The sequence below is a fragment of the Balaenoptera borealis genome (genome assembly GCF_965194805.1).
Source record: "Balaenoptera borealis genome assembly, chromosome: 13".
In the NCBI taxonomy this organism is placed as follows: Eukaryota; Metazoa; Chordata; class Mammalia; order Artiodactyla; family Balaenopteridae; genus Balaenoptera; species Balaenoptera borealis.
The window spans coordinates 60,589,724-60,610,764 of record NC_138870.1 but is presented as its reverse complement, the minus strand read 5'-3'; the positions used below and the strand labels follow the sequence as shown (position 1 = coordinate 60,610,764).

Here is a 21,041-nt window from a genome sequence, read left to right as displayed (position 1 = left end):
AAGTAGCTTTAAAATAATAGAACTTGACAAAAGTTCAACTTACTAAATGTATTACGATTTTTTAAAACTCTGAAGTAGATATTATATTACGTAGTAGAAAAAAACTCCCCAAAAGCCCCTGTCCAGGAAGAACAAGAAGGACATCAAGATGTTCTCAGCAATTTCCTCAACAGCAGGAAATGAAAGGCTGGAGATGCCAAGGTTTTGATCAGTTTACTTTTTTTTTCTCTGAATAGGCTGACTCATTATTAACTGATGAAAGATAACACACATATAATATTAAAAACTAAAAATCTAATGGTTCTACTATCATGACTGTCAGTTAATGCTCAAGTTAGAAAAAAGTTCTTTTGGTTCCCTAGCTCTCTGGGGGGAAAAAAAAAAAAATCTACCTACTGGACCATTTTAGAACTGCGTAGCTTTTATTTTACATTATTAACATCAATTGTAGGAAGCTGCTTTACTGATTCAGATAATTATATCCTCCAAGGCAACACTATGCCCAATTTCATGCTAATGAAAAGTTTCTTTAGTTCTATAAAGGGTCATGTTTCTTGCTTATTTCCACAACTCATTCAAATGATTGTTTCTATCACATAAAAATATAAGATGCACTGGGGCCCATCTTGGATTTTTTTCTTCTGATGAAAAACTAGCAGATTATTTCTAGGTGTAATTTAACTGAAAACACTACTTCAACTTCAAATTTATTTTAATGATATGTACAGAACTTAACAAATTACAATTAAAATGGAATCAGTTATGTTAATTACACATAACTTAATATCATGCAACACTGCATGGTAAAAACAACAGCTTCATTCATATACAAAAAAGTATTATTTTGAGACTCACGAATAGTATATTGAAATTTTTGACATAAGCTTTTTGTAAAGAGTATTTCATAAAAATTTAAAGACCTGATTAATCAGTTAATACATTATTAGGAAAGATAGTAAACTTTATTAGTAAAGTGAGACTACAAGCAATTAACTTGAAAATTATACCAGGTACAGGGTTGGATGTAGTCTCATGAAATAAATGTTTGGTTAAGAAAATAGTTTTGAAAAAGATCTCATATTGAAGCTATGTATTAACTTCGTGAAATCAGGTTATATAAATCAATAGTCAAGTTTATTCAGTTAAAGAAAATATGCCTATCCTCTCTTATACTCATAAATAAGTACTTATACAGTCTTTATATACAAGTGAAGAAAAATTCAATGTAAAAAATATACTGCCAATCCACTTCTTATGGTTGAAATAGCTCTTTATCTACACATTAAATTGCATTGATGAAAATGGCCAATTTATATCACATTCAACCAGCATAAATATTTAAGCTGTATTGTTGTAAACAAAAGAGAAAAACAAATTCTTTTATTTCGTCACTGGGTAACAATCTACTTCTCAACTTAGAATGCTATAGAAAGGCTCAACATTTAATCAAATCCAAACCCACTGAACTTGGAGTAAACAAAGTGAATGTTTTCAAAGTGCATAATTTCCAACTCATCCACTTGTAATATTTATCCAATTCCAGTTCATCAGCGAGAAAATAAAATGTACTTAGCTATAAAAATACTAAGGAATGTTATTGAAAAGGAAAGGCTATTTGGTAGAAGTAACTACAAAAATAATTAGTTTAAATCTTCGTAAAGCTTTAATGCAAGAACATCAGTACACTTTCTTTCCATAAACCTTAAAGCATGATCAATAACAAGATTTTAAATTTCCACCTTTCCAGTACTTGAAAAGAAGTTGCAACGAAGTGTCTCTTCAAAAAGCAAGAAGAATGATCATGCAGGTGTTACTCTGCTGACATTTGGGGACATGGATATCTCTGTTGGGTTGTCATCTCTGGCTCCACTGGCAGCAAGTACAGGCAAGGAGTTACTCTGAAATGCAGATGTCGGACAACTAGTCATGCCAACGTTTTCATCTTCACCATTGTCTGAATCTGGTGTTGTAACTTCACTGTCCTGAAGCCCCAGGATCTCACAAACTGCTTGTGGCAACTCCTGAATAAGAAAAATCAAATATAAAATCATCATTCACCATAGAGGAAAAGTAATCACAAATTAACACTTCTATTTAATACTACCATCTAAGCATTTGCTTTAACAGTGTAATTGTTATGCACCCTCTCAAACCATCCTTCTCCACTCCAAATGAAACCCTAACCACTCTTTTTAGTAAGTGGTTCTCTGACCTTCTGTTCTGAATTAGCCACTCTCCACCCCATCCCACCACTCCCACAAGCATATTGTTTTCTAATATTCTGCATTTATTTCATTCTCCTTATTTACACCATCTTTCTCCCTCAATACACAGAAGTTCCTTAAACATAAGAAGTATCTCACTGACAGGTTTTGCGTGTTTTTTTAAATTTATTTTGGCTGCGTTGGGTCTTCATTGCTGCGCACGGGCTTTTTCTAATTGTGTCGAGCAGGGGCTACTCTTCGTTGCAGTGCACGGGCTTCTCATTGCGGTGGCTTCTCTTGTTGCAGAGCACGGGCTCTAGGCGCACAGGCTTCAGTAGTTGTGGCATGTGGGCTCTAGAGCACAGGCTCAGTAGTTGTGGTGCACGGGCTTAGCTGCTCCACGGCGTGTGGGATCTTCCTGGACCAGGGCTCGAACCCATGTCCCCTGCATTGGCAGGCGGATTCTTAACCACTGTGCCACCAGGGAAGCCCTCACTGGCAGGTTTTGAACAGAACAGCTATCAAATAACTGTGTGTAAAACTGAACCAAAATAAATATTTGGAACCATGATCAAATGACACAAAGACCAAATAAGAATTCTCATAAAAAATATAAAAACCAAAATACATCAAAAGTATAATACTTTGGTTTAAATTCAGAATGTAACACATCAACTTTGCCTTGTTTTTAGAGATTATTAAGAGTTTGACTGATACAAATGTAATGACATAGACCAAATACTCTTCATTTAATTATTTCTGATTAGCATCTGTCTTTACTTAAAGATACTACATATTTAATATGAGGTCCTATTCTGTGTTCTTTGATTAGGTAATTTATCAATGCTTCTGCAGCCCCTTTAGTGTTTTCATTACTTTTGTCATTTTGCCTTATTATTATATGTTTCCTATCTAGCATAATTAACCAATTGTTTTCAATTAAGTGCTGTAAATTTATAATGGTAAACAAATGCTAGCCAATGCTTTGTGTCTGCCTTCAACTTGCTGCCAATTTTACTTCTAAAAGGAAAAATTATCTCTTGACCTCAATCCACCAAAAACATACAAACAAAAAAATCTTGTAATTACTTAAAACACTGTATACCTTGCATTTTACCATCTGTAGAGAAATTGCTTCTGCCTTGCATAGTACATCTTCCACATCAATTTTCATGGACAATTCATTGATATGCTAAAATAAATCAATAAAATAATCAATAAATAAAATAAAATAATTCAGTTTCAATGAAAATGAAACACTATTATATTCTACTATACAACTTATTACCAGTTATATTACACTGTAGATAAAATCCTTAAAATAACAACACCCTCATACTACAAGTAAACAGGAAATTTAATATATCTTTCATTAGATCATTTCAAGTTTTAAAGCTAAAGAATAGTTATAAGCTTATGGAACATTAAATCCAGCAGTTGTCCCAAGTCTACTATCTCAAGTTATAAGCAAAAGAATTTTTTTAGAAAATTAAACTACATAAAAGAGCATTTGCTGAATTTCCTTTTCTTCCTAATTAGCTAGGAAAAATAACTGGCAATATGTACTTGCTGAATTGCCATTCTCAGAGAGTCAGTCCTAGTACTGACTGTTATTGATAAAATTTAAGTTACTTGAGGGATTCAATAATGCTCCAAGGAAATGTATGTATATCAATACCACCAAAAAGAGGAAAGAGCCAAAATATTAAAATTTAAGTTAAAGTAATAACTACCTTAAGTATTTCATTAAAGCCATAATGCTTTTCCATTATTTGCTGCTTTTCTGATTCCAGAATAGCACAACAGAGAAGAAGATGGAAATTTTTACATGGTAGTTCAGTCCACATTACCTATAAAAAATAGAACACCTATTTAGTAAACTCTATCAATTCTAAAATATTTTCCTCACAGATACAATGCTGAACTCTGAATGACTTCTGTGCAAAGCACGAGTTGCCTAGATGGAGTAGTCCACTCTTTTTCTAGTTAAGAAATGAGGTGTGGGGAAGGAAAGTCTTACTTTTACGTACGAAGTAACTATTATATTAATAGTTAATATAATATTAACTATTATATGAATATGATGAGTTCCAAATGCGGCTCTTTAGGTAACTACAGTAACACTGAGCCTAACCAGTATGATAAATGGTATTAACTAAGGAGCCACAGTCATGAGGTTAAAGTGTAAGGGTTAGAGGCATTTTCAGTATTTTTCTGAACCTTCAGTTTTTCACTTTTAAATCATCTTCAGTCTCGGTGGGGCGGGGGGCTGGGGGGAGGGGTACAGGGGAGTTAAATCACGGGAATAAAGATTCAGTTATACACTGCATGGAATCAAAAACACCCAGAGGTAGCTCTACATTCTAAACATCATATTATATAACTCAGAATATCCCTGACAAGAACTGGATTGACCACCCAAAATTTATACCCAAATGTATAAAACATTTGATCAATAGCTGCACTTCTTCCTAAGTATAGCTAATGCCCTAAAACTTAAGTTCTTAATTTCCCCCTGGTTAATGTACCTAATAATATCATTTTTTGGAAAGATCAAAAGAGCCATGTAAACACTACTATTAAAGCATACCTGAAATGTTTTTACTTCTTTTACCAGAAGTAGATTAAGTAGAATAATTTTCAGACTAAATCCAATTCTTGAAAGTTTAATTACAATGCAATTAACCTCAAAAGTTTCATTAAAAGTTCCAATTTATTTGGTAAACACAGACTAAGGAGTTATTACAGCGATGTTGATAATTTTTAAAAAGAAGTTGAGATAACAATTTAATAAAATTGATTAACTTTAAAATATGATTCTAGGTCAAGAACATGTGAGTTTTCCTTCTAATTTCAAACAAAGAAAGTGATCCTCCATAAAGTGGTGATCCTTCAATCAGTGCATCACCTTCTCTAATGGCAGCACAGTCACCAGAAGTACAGGAGTCAATTTCCAGGTGTAAAAGCCTCAGGGTGCCCACTGTATACAAGTCTATTTATTATCCTGATTATTTCCCCCATTCTTTCCTTGGGAATATTTCTGTCATCTTTACTTTTATAAAGATAAAGCATCAAGCAGTCATTATACCAATATTCTATTTCAAAAGCACATCCATCTGTTAACAATTAACAGATGTATAAGAAGAAAATAATAATTTTCTGTTTTTCATCAAGAGTTGCCCTGGGTGCAAGAGGGAATAAAAGGATATAAACCAAAAACATGATCATGAATATACTCTAGAGAGGGGAAGAGGGAAATGGGGCTTGGGGTGGTGATTAAAGATATGAGCTATATCTTTAAATATATGTTGTCTTGGAAAGAAAGAGAAAAAACCAGAAGTGAATACGGCAAAATATTTACATATGTTAAATGTGGATAGTGGGATATTTGTCATATTATTCTTAGTATTCTGCTCCAACTTAAATTTCTTTAAAAAAGCAAAACACAAGTCAGTTCCCTCCCAATATTTCAGACTACAAATAAAGTACTATCTCAATTGACTGGCTGCCAAAACTTCCTTAACTCTATTCAAATCTACACCCAAATGTGGCAGAGCCTCACATAAAGTCAAGCCTTCCAAGGAAAGAACACAGGCACAAGTGGTCCAGAGAACTGGTTCTGGGAAACCCACTGGCACCCAATCACACAAGGATTTGATTTACAGAAAAAAGCTCCAAAGACCACACATTCAGTTCAAGATGGTTAATTTTTAAGGAGAGACCACAAACCATTAGAATTTTCAGAACATAACTGCTTTAGAAATTTCAGTCAAAATATTATAATCCATTTACTCTACAGATACAAAATGTTTCCATAAAAAATATTAATTTTTACAATAATTTAAGAACTTACCTCCCATAATCGAAGAATATCTAGAAAACTAAATTCCCTTTTAAATCTGATTAAAAGCCATCTGAAGCAAAAATAAAGGTATCCAGAGTCCTGGGATTCTACACAGAAAAAAATATATATATGGCTTACTCTTATGCTAATTATCTCAGAATACAGTGACCTACTTCAAACTCAAATTTTTCTATTCATCTTAGGCTATTAAAAGTCCTATAAATTTAACTGCCTTCTACTAATTCAAGGAAACAATTTTAATTTGCAGGCTAACTTCTTTAAAAGAAAACCACCAAATAACAACAAATACAGTTGACCCTCCATATCTGCAGGTTCTGCATCCGTGGATTCAACCAAACATGAATGGAAAATTTTTGGAAAAAAAAAAATTTCCAGAAAGTTCCAAAAAGCAAAACTTGAATTTGCCTTGCCTAGCAACTATTTACATAGTCTTTACATTGTATTTACACCTATTCACATAGCAGTTATATTGTGTTAGATACAATAAATAATCTAGAGATGATCTAAAGTCTACAGGAGGATGTGCATAGGTTATATGCAAATACTGCACCATTTTACATAAGGGACTTGAGTATCCTCAGGTTTTGGTATAGGGGTGGCGGGTGGGTCCTGGAACCAATCCCCCACAAATACTGAGGGACAACTATAGTTCGTTTTAAAAATAAACTGTTTTAAGGCAAAATTATACAAGGACAGTTTGGTCCCACACTTTTATTCCTCAGAGGAACCCAGGCAACATTGGTAGAGTATATACATCTTAAAAAGAGCTCTTTACATTTTTTCTCTGTTAGTATTACCTTACAATTTGCTGGGTATAGTTTTGTTTCATTAAACTTACCTAAGTAACTGCAAAATCCACTGTCCAACAATCGAAGTAAGGTACTTAGCTGAATTAGCTGGGTCTTCATGCCTTGCATTTGTTCTTCAAAATTTTGATGCTTTAAAAAAATAAATGTTATCACATAAGTTATATTTAATAAATATTTTACAGTACATAATCACCGATAACTATGCCATGAATATAATGACAAATGCTGGATTTATACCACACTGGTTATATTTTAAAATCACAACTAATTAAAATGCTAAAGCAACATTAAAAAGGAGGGAGAGAGAATCTTTGGTCTCAAACTAAGAATTATTTTTTCCCTCTATTCGTTTTTTTTTTAGATAAAGAATAATGCAGAGACAGCAGGAGTAGACTGACTGATATATCAATACTTATTTCTTATGTCAAATAAGAGACTTGGTGAATGGAACACACATTGGAAAATAGACTTTTATCAAATCACTTCACTGTTAAATATTTCTTCAAATTAACATGAAATAAAATTAAGTTTAGCTTTAACATATATCGCATGTTAAAGAATTAGCTAATTATTTCTTAGATTTGATGACATTAGGGAATTTATGAAGTCAAAACCATTTTCATAACAACACTAAAACAATCTATGCATTTTGCACTTTAAATTCTCCCATAAGTGTAAAGGCTATATGATGTGTGATATTGCAATAGACTGCATACAGGAGCGGATATGCAAGTCAGCTGTGTTCTATTAAACTAAACTCCTAAACTAAACATTAAAGAAAATGAAAAATGGAAAATAATCCCTCTTCTCAGTAAACTCTGTTTTGGAAAAGTTACTTTTCATTAAAAAAAAATGTATGTATACCAAGGTGTAGCAGGTTTACTGTCATTTTTAAATGAATGAATAAATAAATATTTATAAATTTCCTAGCATTAATTTTTCATATGACAAACATCAATAGATATAACCCACATTAACAAAAGCTCTTGGAATCCTCAATAATATTTAAGAGTGTGAAGGGGTCCTGAGATCATAAAGTTTGAGAACTACTGTGGTTACATGTTTTAAATAATCTTTGAAGTTTAAAAGATTCCCTACCAACACTTCAGTCAAGGTTTGGGGATGGGGAGTGCACCAAAATAAAGGCTTCTTAGATGATTCTGATCCCTTTAACCCTAGTGTTCTAACCCCTTTATGGTGAACTACTGCCCTAACCTTTGTGAAAAGCCTAAGAACAACATCCCCTCCCTCACACTTCTTTTTTAGTTTTTGAGAGAATAATAGTGTTTTATTAGAAGTATCTATCCGATTAGAAACCATTCATTCCTGGTAAAAAAAAATCTTTGAAAATTAAGGGCTACTGATTCTCAATAAAATGGCTTCTCTTCAGTGATTTAAATAGTTTAATTAGTGAACGAAATAGTTTTACAGACTAACGCAAGCCTTTGGGATATAGTTTCTTCACATTTCCCACATGGAACTATAAGGGAAAGGCAGAATTAACTCTTTGATTAACAGCATAATTTTTGTTGTGACATGACCAAAAGCTAAAATTGGTTTGGAAGTACCAACATGGCATAGCCACTGCTACCCACTCTGCTATAAAAAGCAGCACTCCCAAAACGACAGAAGCCGACTTCAGAAAAGTAGCTACTCCTGGAGAAAGGGAAATGAGGTCAACAGTGGATATACAAAGGGCATCAAGTGTAACTGTAAATAAACACGTGTGTGCATACATATACATAGGTATGTGTGTGTGTGTGTATATATATGGATGGGGGTGAGAAGGAAGGGTGGGACAAAACTATATGGCAAAATGAATGGTGGCTATAAGAAAGTTCGTCAGATCATTTTGCAAATATTTCTATATTTCGAAAACAAAGTCTATGCCTAGACCTACATTAGATGTAAATATCAACAAAAGTAAATCTACAGACACTGAATTCAGCCTCACTAAAGTAGTTAAAACTTATGTTAAATAAATCCATAAAACAAAAAGGAGTCAAACAGCAGCACAGATTCAAGGACACCAAAACAACAGCAATGCAGTGAAAAATAATTGTGCGGATTATTTTGATTGTAACTTATTGCCCTTTCATTCAAATATTATGAAGCAAAAGATGTTAGTAGACAATATATTAAGAGATCTTTTTAGAATAAAGACTAGAAAAATCCCCAGACCATTCTCAATGGAAAAGGCAAACACAGAACATTTACTGTGAAAGAGACAGAACAAAGAACTTGAACCTTCATACACAAAAATGACAAATAGACTGTGAAGTGGTACACTGCAGATGTTCAGAAAGTAGTCTTTACATTTGACACCTAAATACATGCACACGTATGCATGTATGTATGTATTTGGCACCACAAGCCAATATATTTGAACATGCCAATATTAGCTCAGTTTTATGAAAACTATTACTATAAAACACTAAATGCCATATGTTTGTGCTAATTCTTGGAATACCTACTGTAAGTAGAGGTCTAAACTAAGCACTGGGGAAATATTCATGTGTTTATTCTACAAAAATCTGTTGAACAAAAACCTCATGTCAGGCATTAGGAAAATTCTGCAAGCATATCAGAGAACTAGTTAAATAAAGACATGACCCCTTTATCAAGGTCCATACTAGCTCTAGTGAAAAGAGGATAAACAACAAAAACACAAGGAAAGCAGACAACAGTTTTTACACAATTAGTATCAGTTGTACAGACCTTTATAACAAATGCCTCAGGTTTCTAGAGCACCTGGGAGTAATTGGAACTAAGAAGGCAGGTAAAATCAATCAATCAAAAAGGTAAGGAATACAAACTATGATATTACCATATTACTGCAATTAATAATCTTTCCAAATAATCCAAAAACATTAATTCATGGTAAAAGACTATATAATTTGAATATTACTTTAATAGTAAAAGAATATTTTAAAACTATCAAATCTTATCAAGTATGGAAAAGAACTAGGAGAAGTGAGGATGAGTTGGAACCATGGATAAGAGACTTGAGGAAATAGATAAAATTGGGACAAATTAGAAGGGGAAATAACAAATAGGCAAGCAAGAGAGGAAGAACAGAAGTAATCAAAAAATAGAAGTAATCAAAAAATAGAAGTAATCAAAAAATTTCACATCTGTATCCCAGACTCTCCACTACAGGGAAACATTTTATATGACTACATATTCAAATCTTTATTCCTTTGCAAGCAAGCCATCTCAATATCCAACCATCAAGGCCCAGCATCAAGTATATTTATTTTATTTTGAAACAGTACAGTGACCTATGTAGTCAGGTCTTTGGATTTCATATGCTTTTATATGCTCTTAGCCCCTTTCCTTTTTTTTTCCCCTTTCTAACAGATTACTTGAGAAGACTGTGCTATTTTATTTTCCTGTTAATACTGTACTATTGTCCTAGAACTCTGTCTCCAAGATATATCAATGATAATAGATAAAATGTTCCTTATAATAATATGTATATATAGACACAGTTCAACTCTAATAATCGCATGCTTAGGAAAAAACTAAGAAGCTGTCAACGTTACAAATAGTTCAAACACATCTGGAGAAAAATCAGCCACTATAATGACAAAATACAAAATGTTCACAAAAGCTAAGGATATTACTTGGCATGACTAAGCTTTATCTCTGAAACAGATGATATGAAAGTTCAACTACTTCACAAGAACTGAAATCATCTTTTTCATCAATATTCTATAATGACTCATGGTTCTTCTGCAGATCATAAGCATTTACCAATATTAAATCCTGATTATTCCTGTTCTATAGGCACTTACTATCTACTTTTTGTATTGAAAACAATACCAGCATTTCCAAGCCTCTTGAAAAGGCTATTTAAAAAAGAAACAAATGAACAAACAACATAGAGCAGTTTTTTTTAAGTTCTACCATAATTGGCTAAATATAAACATCAATCTTATATAATAAGATTATTATACAACTAAAATTTTCAAAATTAGTTTGGAATGGAACCTTACCATTTGGTCCATGTAGGAGGCAAAGCACCAAAAGGCATCTACTTCATTTTCCATCACATATAAAAGAGGGGAAAGTAAGTCACTCATTCCTTGCACATATCCTAAGAAGAACAGAAAAAACTAATCATATCTCTAAAAACCTAAGCTTTATGTATCCATCTGTGCATATCACCACCATTTCACTTAAAACTGCATCTTTTTTCTTGTTTTCAGAAACTGGTAGATACTGATGTTCGTAAACAATGAGGAGGAAATCTAGCAATCAGGTGAGAAAGGTGAGTTGTTTTGTACTGAGATATCAACAGATACATAACTGCTAGCATGTGTCTTAGCGTAAATATCATTATCAAGAGAGGGTAATATTATTAAAAAATAATGTGCAAAAGTATTATGATAAAGAAGAGGGGTGAAGGGAAATCCAGAGGAATATCAAATTTAATAAATATTAAAAAAAAAAAAGTCAAAGGGAAGAAAGTTGCAAGGCCAGAGTAGTCAACCACCACCAAACTACGAGGAATAAGCCCAGTAAAATAAGAACTAAAAAGGATCCAACTGCTTTAGCAACCAGACATTGGTAATCTACCCAAAAGAAATCACAACAAAATTACCTCTTTTAAGTGGTTGTATTTATGTTCTTTTTTTTCCCTTTTGCTGTTACTCTAGACCCAACCAATGCTAGCCAATGGTCTTACTTAATCCAATCAATATTTTGTACCTAAAACTACCATTTTAACCACCTTTCTCTTGTGCTCTTATAATTTCTCATCATGACACTAATTTGCAGCCGTAGATTAAAAGAAAAATTGGAAAGTTAAAGAATCAGGCCCCTCACTTAAAAAACAAACAAAAAATCTTTGTTTTGCTTTTCACCTGACCACGTCAAACGTCTTATTTTTTAGTTCCATCTTATAAAATCCTCAATTTTCTTAATTGTTTTACAATTAGATTTCAGACTTAAGATACAGATTCTTGAATCAACAAAGGAACAAGAGCTCTTACTAAGCCTTTTCACAGACATATCATTCAACTTTGGTAACTTTTGTACATTCGTTAAAGTTACATAGAGATTTTTTTTCCCCAGTGATAGCTTGGGAAGTCTGTGGAAAACATACAGTCTTTCATTTGCAGCCAACACTTACATTCTTATCATTCACCAATATCTGTGTGCAATGAAGCCATTTAAAACAGTATATATTTTTAAAAGGGGGGGTATATTTCTGCCTGCAGTCATACACAATTTTACATCACTCTTCCTATTCTGGAAGAAAACTTTAAAAATGACCCCAGGAAGCATGTAAGCCAAAGTCTCTTGAGAAAACTCAGATTAAAAGTATAACAGAAAGAGACAGTTCACTTCAGGATCTCCTTACACATAAAAGTTTAGCTCTATCTGCTCTTAGCCTCTACCCTGTTGAAACGGAGCAGGACCCTATGGTCCTTGCCCTCCACCTCCTCCGCCTGCCTTTTGCCTGTGGAAAAACTTTAGCCAAAGAATAAGTTTAACCAGAGAAGTGAGAAAATGCAGAAACAAAGGAAAACAGTCAAAGGAGACCAAATAATAATAGTTTAGTCATTAAGCATAGTCAAGGATCTTTAGTTCCTTCTTAAGGGCTGTAGATAATATTCTGAGCCATATCCTGAGGTCTGTCTTAAAGATACTGAAACCCCCAGCAGGTGGAAGAAGTTAACTACATGATGACCAGACTGCAGCCATGAGCTGCCACAATTCCGAGAACTGGCCTCAAAGAAATGGAAACAAACCGACCCTAGAGCTGAAGATTAGCTGTACCTAAAACAATCAAGATGATGCTGATCAGACCACTGATGACCAATTTCAAGATGGTCAGAGCTGACTGTGCTGTTTCTGCACAGAGCCCCTCCCTCTGTCTATAACAGCTCTTGCCCACTGACTGTCAGTGGTGGGAGTCGGCCTCTGGACAGACGTCCGCCCTTACCACCCCCAGACCCCAACACTGACAGCATCCAAAACAAAACAAACTTTCCTTTCCGCCAACCTGGCCTCTTTATTGGCTTTTGAGCAACGAGCAGCCGGACCCCACTTTCAGTTACACTATCATCTACTGCTACGCCTAATCCCTCCCAACCTCACTATGTCTACCCTACACCCTGCGGAAAAGTATGTCTCTACGCACGTTAGCACACACACACACATAAACTTAGGTTCCCATGGCAGGTATCCAATTATTACAGTACCAAACAATGGAGTTATCAAGACATTTAGAGAAAAGTGCTAGAAAAAATGGCATACGACATGATATCTAAATGTAAGCATTTATACAACTTTATTGCAGATGCTTTTTTAAAAATAATACACACGACATGATTAATTCTGTGTGTCAACTTGAGTGGGCCACAGGATGCCCAGATGTCTGGTTAAAGAGTATTTCTGGGAGTATCTGTGAAGGTGTTTCTAGAAGAGATTAGCATTTGAATTGGTGAACTGATTAAAGCAGATGGCCCTCAGCAATGTGAGTAGGCATCACCCAATCCACTGAGGACCTGAATAGAATAAAAAGATGGAGGAAGACTGAATTTGCTCTCTGCTTGGTTGGTTGAGCTGAGACAGCGCTTTGTCCTCAGTGCTCCTGGTTCTCATGCCTTCAGACTCAGGACTGGCACCTACACCACTGGCTCTCCTGCTCTCAGGTCTTTAAACTATACCACCAGCTCTCTTGAGTCTCCACCTTATAGATGGCAGCCTGTGGGACTTTTCAGTCTCCATAATCACATAAGCCAGTATCTTATAAGAAATCTTTTTTTTTCTTTACTTCTTTCCCTGACTAATACAACACGAATAAGTAGGTTAGAAGGAAGACTAGATTGTTATCATCAGAACTTTCCTACATGGCAATGACACAGTGAAAGCAATGACAAATATGAAGGTTAAACCAATTAAAGCATGAAGGAAATTTATGTGAATTCAACAAAGTGGAAAAGAGTACCACTTTCCTGGGTCTGACCACATATAGTCTGTAACAGAAATATTTCAAAGCATGCTGTTCGAAAGATTTACAAAGCACCTTTCCTCTAGGGCGGAAAGAGTGCTTTATTATAAAGTTATAATGAATAAAAATTTCTAAGAAGCTAATTTAATCCTTTAAGTCTTCAGCTTTCATACAGGATCACTACCATAAAGTTTTAGTTAAAGCAAGCAGTCAAATTAATCTTCATATTGTTGTTGCTTTTAATCCATTTTATTTTATACATGATGTTCTTTGGGGTATGTCATGAGTTGTGGGTGTGGAATTAATATACAAATTCCTTTTAATTAAAGAAAGATTAAAGCTGTTTAAATTAGCATTCAGTGATGCTCAGATTCTGCACTAGTGCTGACTGATGAACATCTTAATCAGCACTACTACAATTTCTGAAGTAGTTCCCCAAAATTATTTTCATAGCAAAGTTGTTTCCGTGTGGAGGTGTGAGAAATGAACTCCTTACCATCCTAGTGTACACATTCTTAAAGAGAAAAGAAAAATTTCATCTATATACAGGTCAACATTCCAGGTTAACTGAAGCTTATTCGGTTATTAGAAGATCAATTTTATTTTTTTAAATCTTAAGAGGTGGAAATCATTTTTTTTTAACTAGACACTCTCCTGCCTTCTTACATACAGTATTTTGAGTATAATTTAACCTTTTACTGCTTATTTAGGATCAGATTATGAACATACACAGTAAAAAAAAAAAACAAAACAATACCTCCCATAGAAACAACTTAGATAAAGTGTCTGCAATAACTAAAAATTGCTCTTCCTTGAGCTCTTCTGTCTGCTTTTGGTAACTTTTGTCTTCTTCCTCACTATTAATGAGACTATATTCAACACAAATACACCTACACCTCATCTATGGGCTAAGAAGCCAAACAACTCAATAGGAAAGAATCAACTATAAGAGTAAATTTACAGTCCGGATTACTTTGCTATGAGTAAAAAGCAAGAGATTTGGTCCAGTGCTTTATGAAAACTACCCTGACTTCTCCCAAGCCCAGAGTTCTTAATAAAATCCCTGGGTATGTTTCAAATAACTTAAAGTATTTGACTGGAAAGAATGTGGGGTTAATACAGACAAATGGAAACAGCAATTTATCCAAATAGCTGGTCTGGGACTCAGTTCCTGAAAAAACTGAGCATTCAGGAACTCCTTCTGAGAATATGCATTAATTCCTATCTCAAAATTACCAACTGAGAGTACAGGGCAATGCCTCTTGTTCCCTAGGACGACAGTCCTATTCCCCACAGTGGTTAACAGAAACTAAGACGGCAATGGGTCAGGGTGCTGAATGTGTAAAGGTAAGAATGCCAGGCTGAAATAAAGACCTGGGTCTCTACCCCCAGTCCAATACTTACTACTTGTACAACCCTGAGTCACTGTCTAAATCAATATAACCTTACTCATAAAGTGGGGATTATCTCCCCACTTCTTCAAAAGGCTTCTAATAGAATCAAAATTGAAATCCAAGTTGAGTAATAACAGCACTCTGTAACCTGAGAAGCACTCTACTAATATTTTCAACAATCCAATTTGAGGCTCACTATAGGTGTGATAGACAGGACTGGCTACATTTCACATTTTAAAGAGAAATCTGTGATATTCAACTACTGTCACCAGAGGCTGATGCTTCAAGATCCATAACAGAATTTACATCTTCCCCTAACTTACATATAAGAATCCAAAAGGAATTCACATAGATACAAACAGTGAAGAAAATGTACCCATAATTCAAGTTTCATTTGGGTTTAATATGACAAATACCCAATTACCTTCCCCAAAAGATGTCTCAAGCTCTATTAAGGTAATCTGGAAACATCTACTTTCACTATCCTCTACTTGGGAGTCACTAACATCAGTAGGTAACTCAAACTTTTCCATTCTTTATACTTATTTAAAGGTTGATGCTTAGGGAATTTATTGGTCCTTTAAAGAAACAGCTCAAGTTCTCTTGTCCCTTAAAATATTGGTTCCTTAGGCTTTCTATCCCTTAGCATCACTTCCCCATGCAATCCCCCACTCCCACCACCAACCCCAGTCTTTCCAACCCATTCTTGGTAGAAAACAGACTAACCAAGAAAAGAGAGTAAAGCTCCACACGCCCTAGATAATTATCTGCACCATTTGTCTATAATATCAAATCAGCATTTTTCTTCACAAGGGATAAAGCCTATCAAAAAAAGGTTCCCCAACTTTCTCAATTCACAGTACCCTTAGTGCCTCAGGAACTGTTTTCCAAGGCATCCCTAGGCTCAAAAATATTACTAACAATTTCCATTTATTAAACAGATCCAAACAACTTAATATTTATATCCTATTTAACTTAACACCTGTTGGGCACTACACTACTCAAACCTTGGAATCCAATTGGATACCACCATCCTCATCTATTTTCACACAGTACTTGCTTATCATAGCAAGGCCAAAAACTCTGCTTTGTAAAGATATAACTTCATCAGAAGGAGTCTGGTGATCTAATGATGAAACCCTGAACTACTCCAGCTAGTAGTTAGAGCAGTGTCCTACAGACGTCACTGTATTTCCCTCAAATATTTAAAATATCCCACATTGTCCCCATGAGTCTGCTGCAGCAACCCAGTGCTCCTTGGTGCACAATTTGGGAACCACAGCCTTTTAAGTTTCCAGTCCCCTGTGGAACACCCCTATAAAAACCAGGCCACAGAACTATTTACATGTGCCTAACAGGTTAATAAATTTAAATTCTAAAATAAACGTACATAATATCTTTAAATTAGGATGTTAGAGGAGAACTTACCTAAATCAAAATCATACATACAGTAGGTCATCAAAATGTCATGAAGCAAAATCAACCCTGGATTATCTTGGCCTTCATAAAACTTGTTTGTTCGATCTGTTCTGTTAACATCTTTTTCTGAGGAAGAAAATCATCACATATTTGAAAACCTTTAGAATAACAGATTTTTATAAAGCTCACATCTTACAAGTACAGAGTTATTTTTCTTGTTATTAATCTTACTCTCTTGTCAAGCTTTTAAAATGAAAAAATTCATCAAATTCCATTTCAAATATGCAATAAAGTAACATTTTGGAATTTTTTTCCAAAGTCAGTCAACCTCCTCTTGGGTATATTTTAAAATATTTTTCAATTTTTATCTAAACATAGAAATCTTTTAATTGAATAGCAGGAAATACATTCAATTAATTAAAACCAACACCAAGTAATAGTTCACATTAGTTAGCAATAAAAATGCCAGTCATGGGCTTCCCTGGTGGCCCAGTGGTTAAGAATCTACCTGCCGGTGCAGGAGGCATGGGTTTGAGCCCTGGTCCAGGAAGATCCCACATGCCACAGAGCAATAAAGCCCGTGCGCCACAACTATTGAGCCTGAACTCTAGAGCCCGCGAGCCACAACTACTGAAGCCTGAGTGCCTAGAGCCTGTGCTCTGCAACAAGAGAAGCCACCGCAATGAGAAGCCTGCGCACTGCATCAAAGAGTAGCCCCCGCTCACTGCAACTAGAGAAAGCCCGTACAGCAACGAAGACCCAAAGCAGCCAAAAATAAATAAATAAAATAAATTTATAAAACAAAAAAAAAATGCCAGTCATGAATACATGTGATAGGCAGTAGTATTTGAAAACAGTAATGAAAAAAGTTACTATGCAATCAAGTGTAATCAAAGAGATTTGTTTCATTCATAATTGCTTCATTCATTATGAGAAGTACTGTCAACTTCTTTGTCATGTTCCATAATCATCTTTAGGACAAATTACTTCTTCATTCTCATATATACATTATTCAGTTTACATATAAAATAAATAAATAAATAAATAGTTTACATATAAAATAAGCAATCTATTTTAATTTTGAAAAAAAAGAAAATCCACATTTTTCTGGAAACGATTTTAAGACGTTAAAAACAGTTTTAGAAACATCACCAGGAGTGTATCTCAAGTTGTACTGACAATTCAATTAACAAACACTGATACCTGCTAGATGCATCTTGTTGTGAAAGACCTTACAACTAAAAAGGCATTCCCCGAACTTCAATCCCTCAGTAAATTACGAAAAAATAATTTAAAGAAATTTAAAGTGATTAATTTACTCTATAATCAATTTTGTTTAAAAGTTATAACTGTCCTCTCCCCCCATTAAATTGAATAATCTGAAAACATTCTCAATAATTGCTGTGAAGAGATGAGGTATTTTACAACAAAGCAGAATCTAACGTGACATGAGCTTAGATTCTATAAGGGCATTTTAAAAATCAGCAGGACAGGGCTTCCCTGGTGGCGCAGTGGTTGAGAATCTGCCTGCCAATGCAGGGGACACGGGTTCGAGCCCTGGTCTGGGAGGATCCCACATGCCGCGGAGCAACTAGGCCCGTGAGCCACAACTACTGAGCCTGCGCGTCTGGAGCCTGTGCTCCGCAACAAGAGAGGCCGCGATAGAGGCCCGCGCACCGCGATGAAGAGTGGTCCCCGCTTGCCGCAACTAGAGAAAGCCCTCGCACAAAAACGAAGACCCAACACAGCCAAAAATAAATAAATAAATTTTTTAAATGATATAAGGGAAGTAATATTTCTAGAAACTATTCCTAGAAAGAAAATGAGCACTGAAATTTTTTTAAAAGGTCTTCATTAAATCCAACTCTCTATCTAACTTGATGTAGCTAAAAAAGACTGAAGAAAAGCACAACCATGCTGACTGATCCATTTTATATTCACTATCACTAACCTCAAGTGGATCCTTAATGCTGCCTGGCAATCACGCTCTATTTCCCTCAGCATTCCCTCTCTCTTTTCATATAGCTGTTTTACATCTTCTCCTCTCTCCTCAAGCCTCCAACATGTTACCTTCTCCCACACCTTAGCTCTGAGGATCTTGTTTCCTATTTCTGAGAAAATAGAAGTTATCCAAAGAGAACTTCCACAGATTCCCACTATTTTAACCACATAACTGCAGTTGTACCCAAAGTCTCCCTTCTCTCCTATCATTATACATGAGCTTCCATGATTGTGGCTACAATCAAATACCTCCTCTTGTGCATGAAATCCATGCCCTATTGGCTACTCAAGGACACTGCTCTAGTTAATTCTTGCCTCCTTTTCTAGTTTCACAAGTTTTTCCTCCTACTGGACCATTCCCACCCAGCATTCAACCACACCATTGTTTCTCTCATCATCATAAAAACCTTTCTTAACCTCACTTTTCCCTCTAACTGCCGCCCCATTTTCTCCCCGACTGTTTACAGCAAAACTTCTTCAAAGAGCTGTATACATTGTCTCCATGTCCTCTACTCCCATTCCCTCTTGAACTCACTCCAGTCAGGCTGTCACATCCACCACTCCACCAAAACTCCTTTTTAATCAAAATCTTCAGTGATCTCCTTATTACTCTGTTCAACAGTCAATCCGAGTTTTCATTTTACTTGACATCCCAGTCACTCCTTCTTGAAATACTTTCTTCACTTGACTTCAGGACAAACTCTCATGTTTTCTCTCCTTTTTCTCTGGTTCTTTTCTCAGTCTCTTTTCCTAATTGCCCCTACTTGTAAGTTAAAGTGCCTCAGGGCTCAAGTTATCAGACCTCTTCTTTTCTAAATGCACTTGCTCCCTTGGCAATTTCATCTAGTCTCCTACCATCTATATGTTGATAACCTCTAAATTTCTATCCCCAGCCCCTAGCTGTCCTCTGAATTCCAGCCCTATATATCCACTTCCTACTCTTAAGGACATTCAATAGGCTTTCTCAAACTTAATATGTCCAAAACTAAACTCCAAATATTCCCCTCCAAACTTGCTTCTCTCATAGTTTTCCCTGTCTGAATAAAAAACAGCAACTCTATACCTCCAGTTGCTCACCTTAAAAACTCTGTCATTCTTGAGTATTTGCTTCTCTTGTCTGACACTGATATATCTGTTAAACCTCCAAAATACATGAAGAAACCAACACTGAGGCCTCCCACCCACTCACTCCACCCCCCACCCTGACTCACTCCACTCTAGCCACACCGGTCTCCTTGCTCTTCTTCTAACATGTGGAAGTCCTAAAGCAGAAACAAGTCTAGACCATGCTGTTCCCCTCTGCCCAAAATGTCCTTCACCCAGATAGTGGTAGAGCATACACCCTCTGCTTCTTTAAGTCTCTATTCAAATTTCACTCAAGCGCTAGCCACCTGGCTCAAGCAACCATCATCTCTCATCTAAATTACAGCAATAGCCTCAAATGGTCTTTCTACTTTCACCTTGCCCCTCAGAGCTATTCTCCATATAGTAGCCAGAGTGATTTGCTAAAAACAAGTCAGATTAGGTTACTCTTCTGCTCAAAATCTTCCATTGGCTTCCCATCTCTGTCATAGTAAAAGTTCGAGTCTCTACAATACACTACAAGACTCTCCGTGATCTGTACCTATTCCTCCACTGTTTCTTCTCTGACCTCATCAGTTTCTATACTCTACACCAACTCACTCCAGCCACACCTCCCAGCTGTACTTCAAACATGCAGAGACCCTGGAATGTAATGTAAACAAGTCTAACATGTGTTGTTCCTTTCTGCTTGGAATGCCCATCACCTAGATATCTGCATGGCTCACTCATTCCCCTTTTCAAGTTTCTACTCAAATATAACATCCTCAGTAAAAGCCTTCTCTCGTCACCCAAGTTAAACCTGCAACATCACACATTAAATCTCCTAACCATCTTCCCTGCCTTATTTTTCTTATTTAGCACTTATCACTAATATACCACATATGTTACTTACTTATCTTGTTTACTGTCTGCTCTTCCCCACAAGAATTTTGTCTGTTTTGTTCACTGATGAATTCCCAGTGCCTAAAGGAGAGCCTCATATATAATATGCACTAAGTAAATATTTATTAAATGAATGAACATATGATTAAAATAATCAATGTGATTTCCAAAAAGACCCCTGGTGATTCTAACATGCAGCCAAAATTAGGAAACTGTGCTCTAAAGACTTGGATTCCTGGGCCTTCTTATCTACCTCTTTTTTCCCTAGGTGACATCATCTATTCCCATGGATGCTTATATTGATAATACCCAAATTTATATATCCTACCCAGACTACTCCAGATTATTCAACTAGCCACTTGACATTCCATTTGTATATCTCACCTTAAGATATATATATAACATCTAATTCAGTTTCAC

General features: G+C 35.4%; 1 protein-coding gene across 5 annotated transcripts in view; it reads right to left on the bottom strand.

The window, feature by feature from the left end:
- Nucleotides 1-694: 694 nt before the first annotated feature.
- Nucleotides 695-21,041, bottom strand: part of TBC1D15 (TBC1 domain family member 15) — a 69,567-nt gene continuing 49,220 nt past the window's right edge. For 2 of the 5 annotated variants that reach the window (XM_082351630.1, XM_082351632.1), the window contains 7 exons: nt 16,665-16,781; nt 10,877-10,917; nt 6,908-7,007; nt 6,058-6,155; nt 3,938-4,054; nt 3,310-3,396; nt 695-2,021 (listed from right to left, as the gene is read on the bottom strand). In XM_082351630.1, the coding sequence (XP_082207756.1) occupies nt 1,800-2,021; nt 3,310-3,396; nt 3,938-4,054; nt 6,058-6,155; nt 6,908-7,007; nt 10,877-10,917; nt 16,665-16,781 (782 nt within the window). In that variant the 3' untranslated portion in view covers nt 695-1,799. Of the gene's footprint in view, nt 2,022-3,309; nt 3,397-3,937; nt 4,055-6,057; nt 6,156-6,907; nt 7,008-10,876; nt 10,978-16,664; nt 16,782-21,041 lie in introns of all 5 variants that reach the window. The other 3 variants (XM_082351628.1, XM_082351629.1, XM_082351631.1) reach the window with 2 other exon arrangements.